Source organism: Bactrocera oleae, chromosome 3 (genome assembly GCF_042242935.1).
Source record: "Bactrocera oleae isolate idBacOlea1 chromosome 3, idBacOlea1, whole genome shotgun sequence".
Classification (NCBI taxonomy): Eukaryota; Metazoa; Arthropoda; class Insecta; order Diptera; family Tephritidae; genus Bactrocera; species Bactrocera oleae.
Window position 1 is genome coordinate 23,221,589 of NC_091537.1, and position 23,394 is coordinate 23,244,982.

A 23,394-nucleotide genomic window follows, 5' to 3' on the forward strand; every position below is an offset into this window, starting at 1 on the left:
AATCAACTCAACTCGTCACGCTGATCATTTCGATATGGATTTTATAGGGACTCCGAAGTTGTTTGCTGGGTCTTACAAACTTCGTGGCAAACTTAATATACCCTATTCAGGGTATAAATATATTCGATATATGATTTAGAACAAATTTTATTCAAATAACTTATACTTATGGTACGCGTGTTGGTTACTGACACAGTCCCTCAATAGTCCCAAAGTACTGGACTTTTTATGCAATTTTCTATGTAAAAGTATAATATATATGAGTATCTACCTCAAATAACCTTTTCAATAAAAGAACACATCAATTTTTCCATTTTAAAATATTTTTTTCATATCTTCGAAAACTTATTTACTTATAGTTATTATGTCATTATTAATAGCATTTCACGCGACAGTGAACTTGCTCGTATAGCAATTTTGTTCAACTCAATTGTTAAATTTATGATTTTTAAATATTTGATTATAATTTGAATACTTTCTAATTTAGCACACATGTCTTTTCATGACTATTTATAAAAATATTTATACAATACATATGACATATAATATTATTTAACTAGAAATTATACTTATTACTTTTAAATCGTATTATAATTCGATCGTTCAAGATACAAATCCTAGTGCTCTAAATTTTCTTTATATTTATCTGAAGTAAATACTAAAATTAAGCACAAAATACATACATAATAGTATAAATACTCATACACCAGCTTTTTGTTTTTTTGTTGTCTAAAACTATAGGATTTTCATCTGATTTTGAATGAGGATTTGTCTTATAAAATATGCTTTCTCTACTCAGTTGCAGTTTCAGGCAAGCAGGCGGCATTACGGAGACGGCAATGACTAGGCTACGGCTGCGGCACAAAATTTCTCTCCAAATATCTCAGGTGACACAAAAAGGTACTCAGTTGTTTGAACATTTCATTTTACTTGTATTTTTACAATATTTCTACTCGCTCCAACAAAGTTCGTCATCTTCGTTTCGGTTCTCTTTGAAGTCGCACACATTAAGGTCTTCACTCTCTGAAGACTCGAGTTGTCACCTGCTCGTATTCACAAGAGTTGGTACTGTCACAGAATTTGTGGGTGGGCCTGGTATGTGTATTGCCGCGGACCTTGTCATTGTTTTCGGCGCATCGCTCGGTATTAACTGTTCTTGTATAGTGCCACCGCTATGTTCGAAACAACTACAACACCAGTTGTCACAACGCAGCAATAGCATCAGACCAGCAGTCACCCAAAAGACTATCGCAGGCCAAGCGTAGTATGAGCACGCCCCAAAAAGTACGCCACTAGTCATAAGTGTACCGCAGCAGAAAACTGGATTCAAACAGATGATACCGGTCTTGTGGCGTGGAAACAACGATAGCATGGAGCTAAGAAGCATTGTTCCTGAAAAATGGTAAGAAGAGCACACTCATATATATTTTAAGAAACTATATATATGTATATAGTCTTTCAAAACTATTTACTTCAATTAAATAAAACTGGGGTTATATTAAGTGCTTATCCTTGCACAAAAATTTATTTCTCAAAACTTTTAAATATGTTATTCGAATCCTATTTCTAACAGAATGTGAATATTTTCAGAGATTATTGGAGTGCTTACACGATCTTAGCATCTTCCATTAACGTTTTACAAATGGAAAAATAATCCAAACCACCAAAATATGTTGAAGACCACTCTGTTTTCTCATCGCCATTTAAACAGTAGAATGTTAGTTTACAAAGTTGAAGAAAACAACTATTATTTACCTCATCTTATATTGGGAGGTGTCTCGATAGAATTAAGTTAAAACATAACTCTTTAATTTTAAAATATTTAATTTTTACAGGGGTGTCATAGTGAAAACCATCCTAAAGTCGGTGGTCACCGCTCACATCCCTCTGAGGGAGTCATGAGAGGGGAGGACTCGCTGGGGGTGAGGAACGGGGAGCTTTTTTACGGATGGATGAAATCTTGTGTTGAGGATTGATGGAGAAGTACGCTGTACGGGAACTTTTCACGGCTTTAGGATTCCTGACCACTGCAGTATCTTCCAAGCATTAGTAGATATACTGCTCCGAAGGGCAGACCTCTTCAGAGTGATGACTATCAACTCCGGAAGTAGTACAACAATATTAGCCTTGAGTTCGCTGACTGTGTGCTCAATACTTCGGATATCGAGACTCTTTATCTCTAGCATATTTATTTGATGATTAGAATGATTTGGGTGCCTGACCACAGCGGTATAGCAGGAAACTGTAAAGTTGATGAGCTTGTTAGGATGGGTACTTCATTCTCAATAACTATGGAAGGGGAACAGGTAGGAGCTTGGTTGGCTTCTTGTGGTCTCCGAGTGGACTGTAGCACCTCAGACAAGACCCCAAGACTAGGAAGATCTTCGCAAGGTTCAACTTTCAATAGTTGTAGGAGTTCTAACTGAAACCTGTACGATTGGGATTCATATGGTATCATCCCAACACTTCCTCCTCGAATGTCTCGCTTTTGCCAGATCAAGGCAAAAACACCTCGGATGTCATACTTTTAGACATCCAGGGGAAATAGCGAAAATATAACAATAAAACCTAAGCAGAGTTGTGGTAGGCTTAGAATGTTTTGCCGTTAGCTGATATCCAACTAAAGAAGTTTTTCGTCTAGCTTCTAAAAGTAATGTACATAACAGTTTAAGTGTAATCTCTCCGCCATGCTGAGGGATTGGCCATCTAACCTAACCTAACCTAAGGCTCGTTCACAGCTACATATATATATATTTAAACACTTACCACAGCCGAAGATTATCTCTCCATGTGGATTCTGCTGCATGCTATTGAAAGCGAATGAAATTGTGCCAAAAATTGCGATGAAAATGATCAACAAAGCAAAACGCCACGAAAATACCGACGGTACACGCGTGCTGATATCGATTAGGCCCGAAGTTGTAATCTGAAATGCACAAAATAATTCCAAGATAGGTTTTTATTATTTTAGTCGCCTTTATTATACCCTAATTTTCTGCCTATATTCATCGACAATTGCATCAATATCTGTTGAGGTATCCGAGTCACTGATCTCAACTATCTCCGGATAAATGAAATTCAAAGGCTTCAAAGAAACGAATTACATTGTTATTAATTGTAAACAAAACAAAAAATATATTCCATCAATCGTACCACTGGTTTACTGCTCGACTGCATGGCGGATTCGACATCCGTCGGCTGACGTGTAGGACATGGAGATGTGGGTTCACCCAGCAAAAGCCATTCTTTTTCTAATTCTTTTTTCGGTTTTTTCTTCGGCACTGGCTTCTTCGCTGTACTTATATTGGCTACGTTGACACCCAATATGCTTCGCTTACTGTTGTTTTTCGCCGCTGCACGCTTGTATGAAGTCGTTGCGGCAGCTGCTGTTGCAAGCCGACTATATGCTAGTGACGAAATCGCAACTAGTGGTAATTATAATTAATTTAAGCAATTCAATATATAAATGAAACAATTATTTACCGGAACGTTGTATATACTTTGGACGGACTGGTATGTACAATAAGTATAATGCTCTTAAGAAGCCGGCAGCCAAATGGCTGGCCGCCAGCGTGTTGATGAGGTGTTGCATCGGACACGCAAAAGCCAACATAGCACAGAGGCTGCCTGCAAAGCACAAATAACAAATTCGTTCAAAAATATTTCTTCAAAAAGACCAATTCAACCAATTGAATTGCCATTAACACCCACCACTTATAAAAATAGCAAATACGGGACTACCGCTTTCGGAACTTTCGTAGCTGACGTGCTTTGAAAGCACTTTCCATTCTGAGGTAGCAAAACGCACTATTAAACCATAGAGTTCTGGAAAGAGTTCCAAGTATGCGGCTGAGGAGGTTAGCATTAGTAGACAAGCAGCGGCTGGCACTAGCTTGCCTAAGGTAATATCGTCTAGAAAGTTGAGGAGTGGATTGGCAATGTATTCGTCAACTGGTCTGAAAGGAAGAAATTCGTGAGGTTCTTTGATATGCATTGTACTTGTATAACTCTTTTAAGTGACAGCTTGCAATTTATATTGGGCACCTGAACTAATTTATTGTTTATTTAATTACCTGACTTTTAATCTTTCATCGAAAAAGTACTCACTCTCTTTGCAACTACAGGTCTTTATGTCGTGGTACTATTCGCTACCGCGCTTAATGTTTAGCTCTTTTTTATACCCTGTTTAGGGTATTTTTAGTATGCCACTAAGTTTGTAACACTAAGAAGGTAACGTCGAAGACCCCATAAAGTATATATATATATAAATTATCAGCATGACGAGTTAAGTTGATTTAGCTATGTCCGCTTTTCCAATCAAAATCAGGTTCTTTTATGGAACTCTTTGTATTTGTGAAGGTTATAATTACAATTATTAACTGACCTGTCTTGGTAAATTAAAGCTGATATCGCTTAAAGGTAGTTTAGGTTATGTTAGAAGGCGACTACAAAACAAGAAGACGCTCATGCGAAGTTGATCTCTACATTGCACGTCACTATAGTAATAAAAGGAAAGTTCCATACTCCTATTCTTTTTTCGTCTAAGTGTGTCTAAGCATACTATGACAGAAATGTTTAGTTTAGTCAAGTTAACGCAACAGTTAAGTCAAGTTGACTAAATATATTTTAACTAAGGTATACGAGACGTTTTCTCGACTGCTTTATATTTAACTCCTAGGTAAAGGAATATTCGTATTGTCGACGGCCTGTTATTAGTCAGGTGTCAGCAATTCGTGAGTTGCAGTTAGTCTACCGGATAACTTTTCCTTTTTTACTCGTTGCAACATTGTCAATATTTACACTTGTATAGATGATAAATAATTCCTTCTACGCTGTGATATTCTAGTCTTTTCTCTTTTTCTTCTATTTCGCATACTGTCACGTTGTTTTAATATCAAATCAATTAAACAACACTGACACCATTTGATTTACTTGTATGTCGCTAAATTAAAACTGAAGGTGTTGGTAGAACTAGAAATTTAATTTATTTACTTAAACAGTAAACCACATATTTATAACTTACTTGTAATGAACCAAGGTTGATAGGGATACTATCGTCAAACATAAAATAAGGAGAGTTCTGAAGAATTTTCCAAACCCCTTGAAACGCTCGAGGAATGAATTGGGCAGTGGCAACTCTCTGGGATAAACAAAGGAAAGAAGCGCCGCCGGCGTTAGAAGCTATAAAATCAAAAATATATTATATATAGATTTATGTAAACACGTGCAAGTATATATATATATGGTATATATATATATATAGAAAACAAAAAATCTTATACGAAATAGTTACATATTTTTCACCATACTTGCAATATCTAATTAAATTGCTCTTCTGCCCCTCATTACTTGTATCATTAGAATCCCATCTTGATATTAAACCAATAATAATATGTTAAAATACAAATTAAATTGGTTTCCGCTTAGGCTCACGAATCCACACTTTCTCATATTTCTTAATGCCTTAGGATGCAACTCATTAAACCACAGCACTACTACTCACACAACATGCACAGCGCTGTTGGCGATTGTAGAAAGCGCGCTAAGAGATTTGCAAACAGCCAACCACAGAAAATCAGAATAATTACTACAAATGGTCATAAGTCAAAGGGGAACCGAGAACTTGTGCAACAAATTACCCGACCATCAGCGTGCTAAATGCGACAACGTAAACAAAAATATACATACATACAAGCCATATGTAAAGGGTGTTTTTATAGAGATGTGGTTTTCAAGATGAAATAAAACGCATATAATTTAATGTTATGGCCAAGAATTTAGATTTATTATAAAGATAAGGGTTGGGCAATATGTAAAAATCATTTCGGTCAAGTGACTGACACGAATAAATTCTAACGGAGAGTTCTAATTTTCGACCACTTTTTGTAGAAATTGGGACCGTATGTCAGAAATAACATGCTAATATTCTCTTCCAAGTCGTCAATCGTCTCGGGCCTAACTGCGTAGACAAGCAACTTCACATAAATCCACAATAATAATCCAGCGTGTATGTCATGTAGCGCCATTTTATTGGGAACAAGGGCTCGTCCACACCAACATATTCCAATTCAGGCACGAAAAAGTCATTAATCATGGCTCTGTAGCGTTGCGAATGATTTTATTAACATACCCATTGAACCATCGCTGTGGTGGCCATCTCCTTGTGGACCCATTCACTTAACGTACGAGGCGCTTGATGGTCGTTCGGCTAAAACGGCAAACCAAACTGAGAATAAATCAAGTCCAATTTCGAGAATAGTATTGGCTCATTGAAAACCACACTCTAATAGGACACCCTTTATATACAGTGCTTAAATACATACAGCACATACTTCTTTCCGTTTGTATATACTCGAACTACTCCCTTAATTTTTTGAGATATCGATCTGAAATTCTAAACTGTTCTTTTCTCTCAAAGAGGCACTGAATGTTTTAAGCAACTCAATAATCGTGTTCATGGTAAAATAGACTCCCTTTTTCAACATCGCCAGACAAACTTTTCGCGTCATAAGCAAACAGTTGCTAAACACGCACTAATTGGCATATGGCGATCAAACTTCACGCGAACATAAAAAAAGTTGTATTAATCTAGAAAGTAATTTTTATTGATTAAGCTGTTTAAACGCATCAGTCCGAGTCAATTTTGATTTGTATACATAGGTATATTGTATAATGATTTATATTGTGCTTACTTACACTAAGAAATCCGTTTGGCCGAAACAAATATCGTGTCCACTCCACAAAGTCGCCTTTCCAGCAAGTCGCGACTGGCGGACACAAGTTCAGGATAATCATGCCGCACCACATGATGATATGGAAGACTTTCGAGTGCTGTCGCGTTAGAGTAAGGAGAAATAAACAGAAATTGTAATCAGTTTTAAAGAAAATGTAAAGGTGTGTTAAAATTTCGAAGAAATGATCTGAGATAAGAACTTATTAGTTTTACTTAGGCTTAAAAAATATTTTTATGTCTTCAAACACAAATAAGAAGCAAATTCGACCATTTATTATTATAAAGGTTGTTTTTTTAAAGATTTGGTTTTCGAGAAGAAATAAAACGCCAATTTAATGTTATGGCCAAGAACTTAGCTTTAGTATAAAGATAAGGGTTTGCCATTATGCTTTAAAAGTCTTTCGGGCAACCGCCCGTCGCATCTTCCATAAAGAAGGAATGTTCGGGTGTTCTTCGATACTGTGCTCCACAGCACCAATAGCGTCTTCGGTGCTAATTATCTTTTAAAGTAAGTAGTAAGTTGAGATGTGGTGTGAAACCGAATCATGGTGCTCGAATTACCGACTCTGCTGAACGACTACGTCGACCAATATTGGACGCAACGCGAGATGTGTCGCCCGAACCAAACCATTATTTTGGGTATAAATTTACACAATTTGAAAACGTTTTTCCTGAGTAAGCTTATTTATTATGAAATAACGAAGCAAATTGAGCACAAATGAAATAGCAGCTGAAATCCACACCTCTAAAAAAAACACCCTATGTTGATATATTTAACGTCATTTAATATACTTGCTAGAATCCAATATATAGATAATATGTGTATATACTAGACTGCTTTTTTTGAACTATTTTTTTTTTCGATCCCATGGTGAAATTTTGTTGGAAATACCAAAAAAAAAATTCCCTAAAAAATTGGGACTTTAATTTTAATATTAAGTACTAGACCTAGGCCTGTAAAGATTTCCCATATAAAATACACGTAAAACTTGATTTTTTTTCTTTTTAATTTTATAACTCAGCGGCAGTTGATGGGATTATCTCACCCGTCATTAGGTATTCCTCAGAATTGAACGCTCTACAAAAGTCTCCATTGCGGTAAAGTTATAACCTAACCCCAAACCTAATTTTTCCATGAAATTCGCGTTTTTTTGGAATTATCTCGTGAACAACATTAGATACAGAAAAATTGTTGATAACAAAATTGTAGGAAATTTAATTTCCTACAAAAAAGTCTTTGGCACCAAACCGATAATATTAATACTCTTTGAGATACAGAGATTTTAAATTGAAGTGGTATGACCTCACCTGAGTTTCAGAAATTCATAAAAATTCCATACTAGGCCTAGGTCTAGTACTTAATATTAAAATTAAAGTCCCAAATTTTTGGGGAATTTTTTTTTTGGTATTTCCAACAACATTTTACCATGGGATCGAAAAAAAAAAATAGTTTAAAAAAAAAAGCAGTCTAGTATTAACATATGAAGTGTGTGTATGTGTATATATACGTATGTGCAATTCTTCTGAAATATGTACTCACGTCCAGTCCCAGCATAAACATAACTGTAATTATAATGACCACGGCAACACCCAGCACATCCGGCCACGGCTCGTTCGGAGAAGAATTGCGGCCTAAAAGTATGCCATAAATTTGACTTAATAAATTTGATGTTTTAATAATTGCACACAGAGCCACCGAAAAGTAAGCATAACACATTTTCTAATTAAATTTGAATATGCATAAAATTAATACAAGACCAGTTCGCTTACCTAAAATCAGAATGTGCGCCATACCGCCCGTCATGGCATCCAAGCAGGTGCTCATGGTACGCGCCAGAGCGACACAGGCACACAGCACCGCCAGCACATCCAACCACGTGGCTAGAAACAGGCAGGTGTAGTCGATTTTGTTGCTGGCCCGAATGTACGGCATTTGGAGGGATTTCAAATGGGACTTGCAGTAAGCTGAACACAAAGAGAGAAAAAACTACGATGAGTTGGAGAGATAGAACGTCAGTCGCTTTTAACTTATTAGTAGGGAAGTGAATAGCATACATGTTAATATGTATCTGCAAATCTAATTAAAGTTTTTCGACGGTGGCTAATGATTATATACTGCATTATTACCCACTCACCTGCCATTGCGCTATAGGTGAAGGCGAGGAAATTGGCAAACAGTACAGCCGGTCCACAAGCCTCATTGTAGAACAGCAAATACACAACGACTGTTGAACCAAGAGCCAAACGGCCGGAACTGCCGTCAAAAAGTTTGGTGTCACTGCAAATAGAAAGAGATTAAGTTAATAATTTGTTTTTATAAAGTTTTAAGAAAAACTTTGTAGATATGTATATGTGTAGATGGTTGGTGGTTGGTGGGACAGGCTTCTGTTGGGACTTCTTAATCAACTCTTGTTTCAGACTGCCAGATCACTGTAGTGTCTTTCCAGCAGAAGTTGCAGCTATCAACAGATGTACTTCTTTGAAGTACGACTTCCCTTAGGGAGGTATGCATCCTCTCCGATATCCGAGTTGGTATACAGACCTTGAACACGCTGAGAATGAGCTCAAAGCTATTCCATATTAAACATAAAAAATTTATAATACGCATTTTTTTTGAGAGCTTCTGCATTTTGGCTGAATCTTTAAATAGCTATTCTTGCAGATAAGTAAGGCTTGTGAAAAAGAAGTTCGGTATTGAAATATGGACCTATGAGTTGCTATGATTTTTAATACAAAAAAGTGTATTATTTAATTGCAAATTGCAATCCTGTAGTGACCTAAATATGGTTCCTTGAACCTAACCAGGTTTCTCAGTTTGCTCTCAAAATAAACTTTTTTGTTATCTAACCTAATTGGATTTCAGAAATTGGCCACTTACATAGGAGTATACCAGGTGTACCGGTATGAAATTTTTTGAGAACATGAAATACTAATTTTGAATTGGAAAGTAAACAAAAATGTATTCAAAGTATTTCCCATTGTTTTTTACACATTTTGACCAACTTTCTGGCAGTTTGTGGATAACATGCCACTAGAAATGTTCGTCATTTGAAGCAAACCAATCAGACACCCAATTTTCAACTTCTGCGTAGGAATCGAAGTGCTGCGCAGCCAATACGTCCCCGATGAAAACAAATGGTAATCGGAAGCTGCTAAGTATGGTGAATACGGCGGGTGAGGTAACAGCTCCCAGACAAGTACTTTAATTGTATCCTGAACCGATTTTGCTTTGTGTGCTGGTGCATTTTCGTTTAACAAAATTACTTTGCCGTATCTTCTGACCCATTCTGGTCATTCATCGATCAATGCATGGTTCAAATTGATCATTTGTTGTCTATAGCGATTAATATTAACAGTTTCTCCAGCTTTTAGAAGCTCATGATTTAACACACTTTTCTGATCGAATCGATCTGTTTTTGTACTCGATGTTGATAGTTGTCCCGGATTAACCCAGGATTTTCTCCGTTTATGATTCTTAAAATAAATTCATTTTTCATTGCCAGTGACAATTCGTTGCTAAACTGATGCTTGACGCTGATTAATGCTTTCCGCAAATCATTACTTTCCCGTAAAAAATGTGTCATTTTCAACACAATGAAAAAATATGATGTTATATCAACCAAACTATTTGTATGTCAACGCTCACTCCATACCGGTAAACCTGGTATTTACTTTGCAAAGAAAAATCTAATTTCACAACCTTACAAAAACTGACACTTAAGAAACAAACAGTGGCGCATACACTACACTCAATTTAATTTTCGCACGAACTACAGTCGTAAACGGATTGAGTCAACAAATTATCACAAAATGTAGTGTTCAAATATAACTTAAATAACGTCATGCGGCCGGATAGTTCATTTAGTTAAAACGCTGTGTTACATAATTTCAAAAGTAGGTAGTAGTAAAGTATCTTGGTAAACAAGCTGTAAACCTGTGTTGAATATTACCTCAGTCAAGAGAAGAATAAATATGTAAATGGTAAAACTCAATTTATGGTAGAAGTCTGACGAAAAATATTACTTCCAGCATTTTCCTACAGCTAACGAGTGTGGGCAGTTTATAAATTGCAAATAATTAGAATATGAAATAATTGTATAGATGAAGAGTTAACACAGATTTGTAAAGAGTTTAATAAAGTAAGAGGTAAAAAGTGTGTTGAACGAACTTAAAGTATATATTAAAAAAAAATCCTTTATGTAGTTGATCTTAAAACCGTTTTATACCTATAGGTCTAGATTGCTCTTTGCAAATACCATGCTGAGGATATGAAATCAATGGAGAATCCGAAAGTTAGTTTTCCTGTGATAATTGCTTCAACGAGTTTTTATAGCCGATCTTTGTGTTAACGTTTTCAGCACATAATATAAATCCACTCTTATGCAAAGTGATTATACTTATAGAAGACTGTTTTCATGTTGAAAGAAAATACTTTGCTAATGAAATAGATTTGTTGGGGTTAAGTAGACATTTTTGGCAAATTTTCAAAAGAAATATGGATGAATCATATTAGATTCGGAATTAAAACTTATACTATTAAGGAGTTAGAGATAAACCAAATAAATAAAAAAATTACAGATTTTGCTGTTTCTTAAAGTATAATATCTGGGAAATATTCTCTGAAAATCTGAAGATAATCCGAAAAATGCTTTTCGAGTTATTAGATAATTAGCAAAGGGTTTTCGGGCGCTCCAGAACGTTCTTGTAAAGCTTCAGATGAGTTTTTCTCAAAGCTAGGTTTTTTGACCTGGTGACCACAGTAGTTCGCAAACCGCTGGGTAGATTTCAATGAAATTTGTAGAGCTATTTTTTAGAAACAAGAAAAACTAGTGGCTGATCGAATGATTTTTTTTATGTTAGTTTCGAAAAACAATTTTCTGAGGCCGCCATTTTGTTAATTAAAAACAGAAATAATAAGCTTCAATCAGTCACTAGATTATCCAATAATAAAACTAATATTGTTTTGTCCAATTGATTTTAGATGAACCTCCAAGAAACTGGAGATTCTAAAATGATTAACTTTTCAAATTTCTGTCAAGTCAAGCCGAAACTTTAATGATATTATGTTTTTACCTTTACGTTTATCAAACAAAATAATTAAGTGGCAAAAAAATTATTCAAAATTGTAATATACTCATGTCCCTTATTGTTTCTAATCCCATAAAATGTTAGATTAGATCTATCCTTGTATTGGGTGGTTCATGATTAAACTGGTTCATGATTAAACTTTTTACCAACTGGGGGACTGAGCACAAAATATTAGCCTATTATAATAAGTCTACTGATTTCTGTCCGTCCAGTTACCCTAATCCCAATTATGTTGATAAATAAATAAGTTGCTTTAATGAAATTATGTTCAAAACTGCTGAAATCGACCCATATATTTGAGTAATTCCTTTCACCCTTAATTGTACAATTATCTAATATTAAATTTCGATTAAACTTCGCCCTACTTCTTTACTTAATAATGGTTAAATTTTTAGTACTTCCGCCTCCTTCAGACAGTGATTAGGCATTGCACTTTAAGCTGCAAATGAAAACTGTCAACACAATAAAGGTAGGACTAAAACTGCCGATCCAACGCTAAAAGTAAGCTCCTAGTAGTTATATACATATACCTGTATACACATAGATTTATTTCTCATAAGAAACCTTACAAGGGACCACTAAGTAGTTTGCTCCTTCATTACACTCTTCACGTTGTTAATTTAATCTTATATATGTAGGTGTGTATGTTGTTAGTGGTATTGTTGGGCTTGGTAATTCTGCAGCTCTCACCTTTCATCAGTCAACAATTTTTCACGACATCCTAGCGGATTTCCCTAACAACATAACCTAGAAATCCTAAGTATGCAACAAGCGTTTCCATTACTCCGGTTGCTAATACAAATAGACGACAACCCACATAATGCACAGAAAGCAAACACGGGTGTATAGTATATGTATTAGACGGCCATATAGTAATTTTCTTTGTTATTTTGATTAAATAGGATTTTATTACTGTTAAGCTTCATGTGATGCCAGCAAGTGTGAAAGTTAGACGTATTACCGAACTTTATTCGAGGCTTGAAATATGAATGTTGCGCTCAGATTCAATTCAAAATGTTTAAGATAATAAAACAATTTTTTTTACGTATTTAACAATACAAATATACTTTAGAACTAATAACTATAATATTCATTCTTATTTGGGTCAAACGATATCTTCTTTTAACCTCCATATCCCCATGAGTTGAGCCGGTCCATACCGTCCCCCAACATTATTATAATGGCTGTACTCTTTTTTTATAGGATATTGCATTTTTAGTTAATGTTTGACAAACACTTTCCTTATATGTCAGTCAATAGATTTAACTATCGACGAACGCCAGCAGTTGTACATTCTTATGGAAGACTGTACCTTCTCTATTTAGCTCTGCAGCACGTATTATTTTCTCCAGCAATGGATTGAAGAAGTGACATGATAGGAAATATCCCTGTTTGAAACCTTGCTTATTATCGAACAGATCGGAGAGGTCCTTTCCGATCCTTCTCGATGAAGCTGTAAGTGTTGCTTAACGTCAGTATACACAGCCATATTAGTTTTACGCCAAATTCTGACATAGCGGCATAGAGGCAGCTCCTTTTCGTGCTGTCGAAGGCGGCTTTAAAATCGACAAAGAGCATGGTGAATATCTCAGCAGTGGTAAATTTTCCGGTTCTAAAGCAATGCTGAAAAGGTCCAGTCAGTGTTTGTCGACGGTGGGAATGTCTTTCACACAACACGCTCGATAATGCCTTATATATCCCATATCTTGAGGAGTCTGCTCCCACGGTAATTGGCGCAGATTGGAGGGCCTACCTTTTTGTGAGTTGGCCGGAGTACACCGACATAGGTACCAATTTTCGGGAATACGTTCATCCGACTATATCCTGCAAAGAAGAGGATGCATGCACCTTTGTCAGTTCATAGTCGCCGTATTTGAATAGGTCATCCGGCAAACCATCGGCCCCTGCCACCCTGTTATTCTTCAGGCGAGTAACTGCCATTCGAACTTCTTTATAGTCGGGCAATGGAACATTTATTACATCGTCATCGATAACCTCGTGTTACACTTTCTCTGCCGGTCAGCAGGTTGGAGAAGTGTTTCCTCCATAAATTCAGTATGCTCTGGGCATGAGACGTCAGATCACCCCTTTTGGGCCTTGCAACCTTGCGACTTCCTACGTTTTCTCTCCACAGTGGCACGACAGTCCTCATATTACTAGCTTACCACCTTACCGAAGTTTAGAATAGTTTCGATTGTAGCTGTACGTAAGGATCTTGAAATGCCGTCCCACAGTTCCGTTATACTGAGTAGCTAATGAGTGTTTTGAGAGAGCAGGATTTCTATTCCAGTAGAAAAGCGTTTAGCTGTCGGTTCTGATTGTAGGCTAAACGAAGTTGTTTAATGATGGGTGTACTTGGTTGCACATAGGCGGCTAGGCGCGAATAAATTAATTATGAAGAATTTGGCTAGACGTTCATCCATAGGAGTGAATGCCAGGACCCCACGACTTAGTTTCTATCCCATCACCAAATTTTTTGCGTTCCTTCATAAGGTCACTGTAGTAAATGTCACAAAGGCCTACTCGTTCCGTTCATCGCATTTCTTAGACAGCATTGATTTCTCTTATATTATATACCTCTTATTATGTTTGCACTGGTCGTCATTAAAGCTGTGGTATTTCATTCGAGGCTGTTGTTTTTTTTCATTGGAAGTTCATTCTACGTGGTGAGACCCAAATCCTGTGCACACTTCTCTAGGTGAGTAGTACGAAGTTTTGTACACATTTATAAAATAATAATAATATTATTATAATGAACCGCTGGTTTCAAGACCGACGCCTGCTCGCGCCCCTCTAGTTAACAGACGCTGCAATTAGACTTCAGCGATCCCTAAAAGCGAATACCATATGTCGGAGTGGCTCCACTGAAGCTTCCTCCATTTCTTCATATTTCATATTTCCTTCCTGTTGGTTTGCACAATTAAGATGCAATTGTTATACTCTCGCAACCTGTTGCTACAGAGTATAATAGTTTTGTTCACCTAAAACTAATCGAGTTAGATATAGGGTTATATATATATAAATGATCAGGATGAAGAGACGAGTTGAAATCCGGGTGACTGTCTGTCCGTCCGTCCGTGCAAGCTCTAACTTGAGTAAAAATTGAGATATCTTTATGAAACTTGGTAGACATGTTTCATGGTACCGTGAGACGGTTGGTATTGCAGATGGGCGTAATCGGACCACTGCCACGCCCACAAAACGCCATTAATCAAAAACAAATAACTTGCCATAACTAAGCTCCGCAATAAGATACAAGACTGTTATTTGGTACAAAGGATCACATTAGGGAGGGGCATCTGCAGTTAAAATTTTTTTTTTAAAAATGGGCGTGGTCCCGCCTCTAATAGGTTTAATGTGCATATCTCCTAAACCCCTAATGCTATAATAACAAAATTCACTGGAAGCAAATGTTTTTAGCACTTCTATTGACGGTGTGAAAATAGTTGAAATCGGGTGGCAACTCCGCCCACTCCCCATATAACGGTACTGTTAAAAACTACTAAAAGCGCGATAAATCAAGCACTAAACACGCCAGAGACATTAAATTTTATCTCTGAGATGGTATAAGATGACTTTATAGGAACCGCGTTCAAAATTAGACAGTGGGCGTGGCACAGCCCACTTTTAGGTGAAAACCCATATCTTGAGATCTGCTTAACCGATTTCAACCAAATTCGGTGCGTAACGTTCTTTTTATATTTCTATGTTATAGTGCGAAAATGGGCGAAATCGGATTACAACCACGCCTATTTTCCATTTGACACCATTTTAAATACCACTTGATTCTTTCACTTTCCACTATGCAAATCAAGCAACAATGATTATATCGGCGTAAAACTTTGCGTGAATAATACGTTTAAAGTATGCCACCTTGTGACCAAAAATTTTCTAAATCGAACCAAAACTGTTCAAGCCCCTAGGTACTGAATATGTGGACCCCAGTACCTATAGTTGACCTTCTACCGAAAATATCAGTCAATCCACAAAGAAATCTCAAACGAATATACCATTTGACTTTGCGAGAGTATGAACTGTTCGGTTGCATCCGAACTTAGCCCTTCCTTACTTGTTTTAAACTAACTTCTTCATTTGTGTTCTTTAATCGTAAATAAAAACTGATATCGGTTCTTTTCATCCAAACCCTTTATGCACCCTGTCTTTCATTGATATTAGGTAAAATAAAACGCTCGTTCGGTTTTTTATTGATATTTCAAAAGATGATAACTTTGTGTACATTTGTCCGATTTAAGTCAAATATGCGCCGTTTTGTTCGTAAACTTGTTGCCAACGAGATGCCAACCTTATTATACCCCTCTCGTAGAAGGCTGCGTCCCTATTGGCAAAAAACTCGGAGAGCTAATTTTCACAGGCCTCTCTTGAGGCCAACTTCTCACCATTAAGCGCGTTCGCCATGGACAGGAAAATATGGTAATCACTTGGCGCCAGGTCCGGACTATAAGGTGGGTGCATTAGGACCTCCCATCCGAGCTCCCGGAGCTTCTGGCGCGTCACCAAAGACGTGTGTGGCCTGGTATTGTTCTGATGGAACACATTTCGGAAGCTGTTGATCATAGATGGCCTCTTCTGGATGAGTGCTGCCTTCAAGCGGTCTAGTTGTTAGCAATAGAGGGCTCAATTGAGCGTTTGGACATAGGAGCGCAGCTCGTAGTAAATTATTTCTTGCGAATCCCACCAAACACGCAGCAATACCTTCCTGGCCGTCAATCCGGTCTTGGCCAACGTCTGGACCGCTTCCCCGAGCTTTGACCGCGACCGTTTGCGCTCAATATTGTCGTAAGTGACCCATTTTTCATCGCCAATCACAATTCGCTTCAGAAACGGGTCGATTTTGTTGCAATTCAGCAGCGATTCGCAGATGGAAATTCGGTCCATCATGTTTTTTGCGTTAGTTCGTGTGGCATCCAATCATCGAGCTTCTTTTTGAATCCAAGGTTATGCAAATGGTTCCAAACGGTTTTCTGGCTTATCTTTATTTCCTCAGCAATTAAATAAGTACTCACGGGACGGTCTGTTTCCACTATTTCCATGATTTTATCGCAATTTTCGACGACAGGCCTCCCGACGCGTGGTGCATCTTTGACATCGAAATTACCGGAACGGAACCAAGCAAATCACTTTTGTGCTACACGTTCGTTAACAGTATCGGGCCCATAAACTAAATTAATTTTTTCAGCCGCTTTGGCTGCTTTTTCGCCTTGATCGAAGAAAAATTGTAAAATATAGCGAATTTTCTCTTTGCTGGACACTCTCAAGGACAAACTTTTAGTAGTAGTATGACATGATGCGAGACGTAACACCAGTACTATGGACAATAACGCCATCTCTTAAATAAAAACCGAACGAACTTTTTACTTGAGCTAATAATATTAATATAGAGTGGATTTATAACTTTTGTAGTTGCATAGCGCTACGCTTTCCAAACACAAAACATTTATTAACTATTGAAATTCGCTCATTACTCGGCACAATATCTTTGATATTCCTGGCATAACATAAATTGTCTACCGATAGTTTACCAATACACCTAATTCTGTTTTTACAGGTCTTGATTTAGAACGATTTGAAAATCAAAAAAAGTTTTAGTTTTTTACACGATTTAATTCCATTTTTGGGTTTCCTTTTTTTTCAGACCGAATTTTTGCGAAATATGTTCATATCAAAAATTTAGAGGAATTCCTCTTTTGTGGATACAAGCAAGTTTACTGGACAGAGTAATTGTAAATATCACAAATTTAGGAGAACGATCAATGTCGTTTTCTACACGGCTTTTTTTTCTGGAACCAATCTACCGTGTAAAAACAGAATTCGGTGTATAGTACCGCTGAGACAGACATAGTAATGGGCCGCAATAGAACGCGTAGAAATTTAATTATTTGCTAACTTAACACTATGAATGTGTATTAGTGTATTAAAAGCTTAACATACATACTCAAGTTATATCGATAACACTCGATTATGCATTGTTGTGCTAAGTTAGCTTACAAAGGCACATATGCACAGTATTGTGTAAAACCTTTGCATTGATCATCATTTTCCTTAATGAAATAAGAAGAATTCAAAAGAAGTAAGAAAGGGCTACTAACTTCGGGTGTAACCGAACATTTCATATTCTCCCAACTTGCAAGGATCAAAGCCGGGGAAATACCTTCGGTTGTTGACAAAATTTTATTATATTGTACTTATATTATAAGTCACTACTAACTAAGTAAGTCTATAGTTTCATAACTACATATATTTGGCTTCCCGTCAATGAAAAGTATATTTATATCATCATCAAATCAGAAATATGTGACATAAACTCAATTGAAGAGACTAAAATTAATGTATTGAGTTGATATGCAAAACGTCAACCAGAAGATCAGAATTGATTATGTAAGTATTAGAGATATGAAGTTTAGACCAAGATACTCAGGAACATATTTTTAAGCAATTGCATAAATAAATAACTCACACACTGAACGACATATTCGTCACAAGGTTTGTCAGTTTTTTAAGTCCTTACAGTGGTGCCGTCGGGGTAATTCGTGGACGAATTTCAGATATTTTCGACATTAAACTGTAGTGTATCCAATATTATTCGCTCAATTAATTTTGCTAAGATATATACGTACTGTATGTGTAGCTGTATGTATATGTTTTATGTATATAAAGCCGACCGGATGTTTGATCTTATATAAGGTATATGGAAGATAGGGATAGTGTAGTATGAACCGGCTTAGCTCACATATCATCACCAATTCATATGTCATAAAAGGAGTAGAGTCAATTGGTTGTTATGATATTAATTATATAGAAGCTAGGGTAAATTTTCACCCGATTTTATACACTTGAGGCACAAAGATAATCTGCTAATAGAAAAACACGCTCTCTCAATTTTATTAAGATAACTCAAATATTGACCCTTATGATATATGCGTATAAAGTCAGCCGGAATTTCGAAAGTCTTTATAATAGGTATATGAGGGCTAAGGGTAGTATTGACCCGATTCAACGTATAATTGACGTACAGGCATATCATTATCAGGAAAGAATTCTCTCCGAATTTAAATAATATATCTCATAGATTGACTGACATTTTTGATAAAAAGTTCGCAATGGGAACTGGGGTCCACATATTCGGCATCTGGGGGTTTGAACAGTTGTAGTCCAATTATGACAACTTTTAATCACACCTTAAAGGCCTTATTTGCGCAAAGTTTTATCTTGATAAAATCAGCGGTGCTTAATTTGTATATTGGAAAGTAAAAGAATCAAATGGAATGTAAAATTGTGTTAAATGGGAAGTAGGCGTGGTTGTAGTCCGATCTCTTTCATTGTAACATAGGAATCTCAGATTAATGTTATATATCGAATTTGGTGCCGATATATGCTTGTGTTTTGCTCACTACTGCAGATATATGTAAGTTGTTGGCGGTCAAAATTAAAAATCAATTTATCGATTAGTTTAATGCAAATGCTAATTGTAGGCATGAAAATACCGAAATACAAGTGACAGCAAAATGCTAATTACGTCAAATCACCATTCCCTGAGAGTACAACAAGATAATAGCCTCGGACTGGTCGCCAAAGTGGTATGAAAATTGCATAGCTTTGCATAAATTTGTTGAAGAACCACAAGTGGTACGCCAGGATTGCTTACTTGAATAGATGAGAATATATGTATGTATATTGATGCGCTTTTAAAGAAGAATAAAGAAGATTATGGTGGCAATCATCATGAATAAAGATGGTTCAAGCACCATATCCATAATTTATGTACATAAGAGAGTAGTAGCACTTGCCTGTCGCACTTTTGTGGCACAAACTTAACTAAATCTACACTCACCCCATCTTTTTGCAAATGCGTGTGTATGTATGTTGTTGTAAGATAAATTATTTGCTTTTTGTTGCGGCCTCTATGCTGTCGTTTTTTTCAGCAGAAAAGCTCCTGATGCCCGCTTTGGCTTTTAATGGCACGCGGCCAAATATTAGAAATTGCCGTGATTATGCGCACATTCAAAATTAAATATATTCCCTTCAATATTTTCACGCGTTTTCAATGCCAACAATCTTGTAGTATGTTTTTATTCGTTATATTAATATTATTTGTATTCATAAATTTGTTTAATTAATTTTGTATAAAATTCACACAATTAAATATTCAACACAATGTGCTTTAATAAATTCACTATTCACTTCACCCTTCCGAAAATGCTGAGTATAAGCAATCAGCTGCGCTAACTTGGCTAATTTATATAAATTTTCTCTTTCATAATTTTAGCTACACGTAAAAGGCAATTAATGATTTGATTATTTGTATATGTTTTTTCTTATTTTTGCGATTTTTTCATATATAATATTCGATTTGCTATTTTCACTACAATCCACGCCCCTCTCTTACTCCGCATTTGCTCTTCCGCTCTTCGCGTGCCACAACTATTGCACTGAAAAATCGCCGTTCTGCATTGCGACCGTGAAACTGCGACGTTCCACACGAAGCTCATAAAACGAACTGAATTTGCCGGGACCGCATATTGTTGAACGAAATTGCAGTTTTCTCTCTATATTCCTACGATTCCCGTTTAGTAATATTTGTGGAAAATTCTCATTTTCCAATTTCATTGTAAACACAACATTCAACAATGAGGCGTATGTATGTGTATTTACTTATTTCTCTTTACGAATGCTTCGAAACTTGCGCATTCTCTCGTTTTTCTCTCATGACGTTTAGCACTTTCTAAAAAATTGTTTTACCCTATATTTTTTACTCGGCGATGAAAACATACATAACATACTAAAGTTCTCTTAATCTCCCAACCCATATCCCCTCCACACAAATTGGTGGCACCACGAAATACTCGCGGCACATATTTTTCTTGCACGAATTGGTATAACTTTTGGCAATTACAAGCCCCACAGTGTACGAAGAAAAAATACAAGAAATATGCAGAAATAAATTAACGATCGATTCCCGATATTTGTCTCTCTGCCTGTCCTTTGGTATATATATTCCCTACCACACAAAGAAGTTTTATATTGTATATTAGAGAAATCGCCACATTACCACGCCCACAAAAAAACATTATTCGAAAAATTGATGGTGCTATAACTTCGTTAAAAGATGTTATTGAATTTGTGCTTTCATGATGTCAGAGAGCTGTCCTTTAATAGGTCTAAGTCATATATCTTCTAAATTGCCAGGACCACAATTAGCTGACAATGGCTCATATCTTCACTGAGAACCATATTTTTTCAGGTCATTATAATAAAAAAATTTTTAATTGATATCGAAAATTCTTCTCTGTTTGAGGCATATACATGCGAGTTATCTTAAAATCTATTTAAATAATAATTTAAAATTATATGTAAAATCCAATCAGCAGTTTTGTGCAACACTGTACTTATGGTATACCTATAGGCAGTTTACACTCGTGCCACCACAAATTTGGGGAGGGATTCTCCTCTCTTTTATTTGCTTTTACATTCTATAAATGGCACAATGAAGAGTTTTTCTGTTTATTCACCTTTTCAGTTTGCGGCATTTTTTTCGTACGGCATTCTCATCAAAGTTCACTTCTCTTACCAATTCCCTTTCACTACAATTAAGTCTTTTGTATGGTATGTGTGTGTATTTGTTTACATTAATGGTTTTAAACACTTGACAGGATCTTTATGTCGTTTGAAACGATGTTCGTTACATCTGAAAGGAAACGTCGGAGACCTTATAAAGTATATACATACATATTGCATAAATGATCAGCATGACAAGCTAAGTCGATTTAGCCATGCTCGTCTGTAAGAACGCGAAGTATTTGAGGTATCGATTTGAAATTTTGCAGGCATTCGTTTCTCCCCAAGAAGCTGCTCATTTGTTGGAACCGCCGATATCGGATAACTATAGCATATAGCTGCCATACAAACTGAATGATCAAATACATGTCGTCGTATGCAAACATTTTTTATTTGACGAGATATCTTCACAAAATTTGACACAGATTATGATTCAAAGCATTTACAAAGCTACATTTCCAGAAGAAACAGTTCAATTCGGACCGATACAGCATATAGCTGCCATTCCAACTGACCGATCAAAATCAAGATACAGATATTTAATACCATTTTATGGTAGCTACGAAGTAAACGTTTTTAATGAAATTGAAGGTATTTCATTTTTATACTCTCGAAACATCTTGTTACAGAGTATAATAGTTTTGTTCATCTAACGGTTGTTTGTATCACCTAAAACTAATTGAAATAGATATAGAGCTAACGAGTAGAAATCCGGGTGACTGTCTGCCTGTCCATGTATGTGATAACTTTAGTAAAAATTAAGATATCTTGATGAAACTTGATACATACATATGCTATGTTTCTTGGCCCTCACGATAGGTTGTTATTGAAGTAAAACCTATGAAGTGCCATAACTAAGCACTATCAGTTTGTCGTAACAAGGGACACCTACTGGCTAAAATTTCTTTGAAAGTGGGCGTGGCCCCGCCCCCAAACGGTTTTATGTACATATCTTTCAAACCGCTAAAGCAAAAATTACCAAGTTTGCTGAGAGTAAGTTTTTTAGCACCTCTTCTATACTGTAAAAATGGGTAAAATCAGATTATAACCACGCCCACTTCCCTTAAACGGTTCTGTTGAAAACTACTAAAAGTACGATAACTTACTGAATACATGCGCCACAAGCCTAAAATTTCACAACCAAGATGGTAGGGAAGGGCTTTATAGAAGCCGGTGTAGAAATTGGACAGTGGGCATGGCACCGCCCACCTTTAGGTGAAATCTTATACCTCAGGAACTACTTGACCAATTTCAACCAAATTTCCCCTATAACATACTTTTCCATCTTAATTTTTATCTTTACCATATACAAATCAAACATCAATGAAATTATCAGAGTAAAACTTTGCACAAATAGTCTCTTTAAGGTGTTTATCCTTAAGCGCTAAAATTATCGAGATCGGACTATAAAATTTTAAGGGCACATACAGCAAATATGTGGACACTAGCGCATATGGTAATTTTTTACCGAACATATCGGTCAACCTGTGAGTTCTAGTATTGAAACTCGGGATAAATATTTTTGTGACGACAGCATGTTCTTGTGTTCGGAAATGGGTAAAATCTAAAATTGAGATTTTAAATTAATACGTGATAGCAAAAAAAAATTTGCGAACTTCTCACTTGTTGTTGTACTATATAAATTAAATAAATAAATTTTTCTATTGGGTCGTATGAATTTATGTCAACTATACCTAGAAAATTTTTTAGTTACACCGCTTTTATTCGAAGAACAAATAAAACGGAATATGAAGTCGTTGTGAAGTAGGAAATTTCGTCGAATACTCGAAAACGCTGAATAAATCATAGCGGTTGCTTATATTCGTGCATGCTTAGAGCACTTGCCTGCTTTGCGGACTAACGTATTCAACCCACTAGCCTTGAGCAATACCGCATTTTTTATAGCAAAACATTGAACTCAAAGCTAAAACATGTAAAAGCTTTTGTATATTTACCGAAGTGACCAAACCTGTGGGCTATATTATTTTATAAAAGCTCTG

At 36.2% G+C, this 23,394-nt stretch overlaps 1 protein-coding gene across 3 annotated transcripts; it reads right to left on the reverse strand.

Moving 5' to 3' along the window:
* Positions 1–305: 305 nt before the first annotated feature.
* On the reverse strand, positions 306–20,332 carry tadr (torn and diminished rhabdomeres). Of its 3 annotated transcripts, none has more exons than XM_036366677.2 (12): positions 19,671–20,332; positions 8,869–9,011; positions 8,504–8,698; positions 8,274–8,365; positions 6,697–6,831; positions 5,024–5,181; positions 3,712–3,956; positions 3,484–3,627; positions 3,154–3,425; positions 2,987–3,085; positions 2,767–2,926; positions 306–1,392 (listed from the first exon to the last, which is right to left on the reverse strand). In XM_036366677.2, exons 1-12 carry the CDS (start codon positions 19,673–19,675, stop codon positions 1,040–1,042), a joined length of 2,001 nt encoding a protein of 666 aa, XP_036222570.2. In that variant the 5' UTR covers positions 19,676–20,332; the 3' UTR covers positions 306–1,039. The 3 variants fall into 3 exon arrangements, with proteins under 3 accessions (XP_036222570.2, XP_069962347.1, XP_069962348.1); XM_070106246.1 differs by having other exon boundaries at positions 3,484–3,623; positions 3,708–3,956; XM_070106247.1 differs by having other exon boundaries at positions 3,484–3,623; positions 3,708–3,956; positions 8,504–8,720.
* Between the last annotated feature and the right edge of the window lie 3,062 nt (positions 20,333–23,394).

Excerpts from the sequence above, each read along its gene's own strand:
- tadr (XM_036366677.2), bottom strand. Across the intron at positions 8,366-8,503 it reads GGCGCACATTCTGATTTTAG|GCCGCAATTCTTCTCCGAAC; the intron begins GTAAGCGAACTG and ends GCATACTTTTAG. Across the intron at positions 3,628-3,711 it reads ATTTGCTATTTTTATAAGTG|GCAGCCTCTGTGCTATGTTG; the intron begins GTGGGTGTTAAT and ends TGTGCTTTGCAG.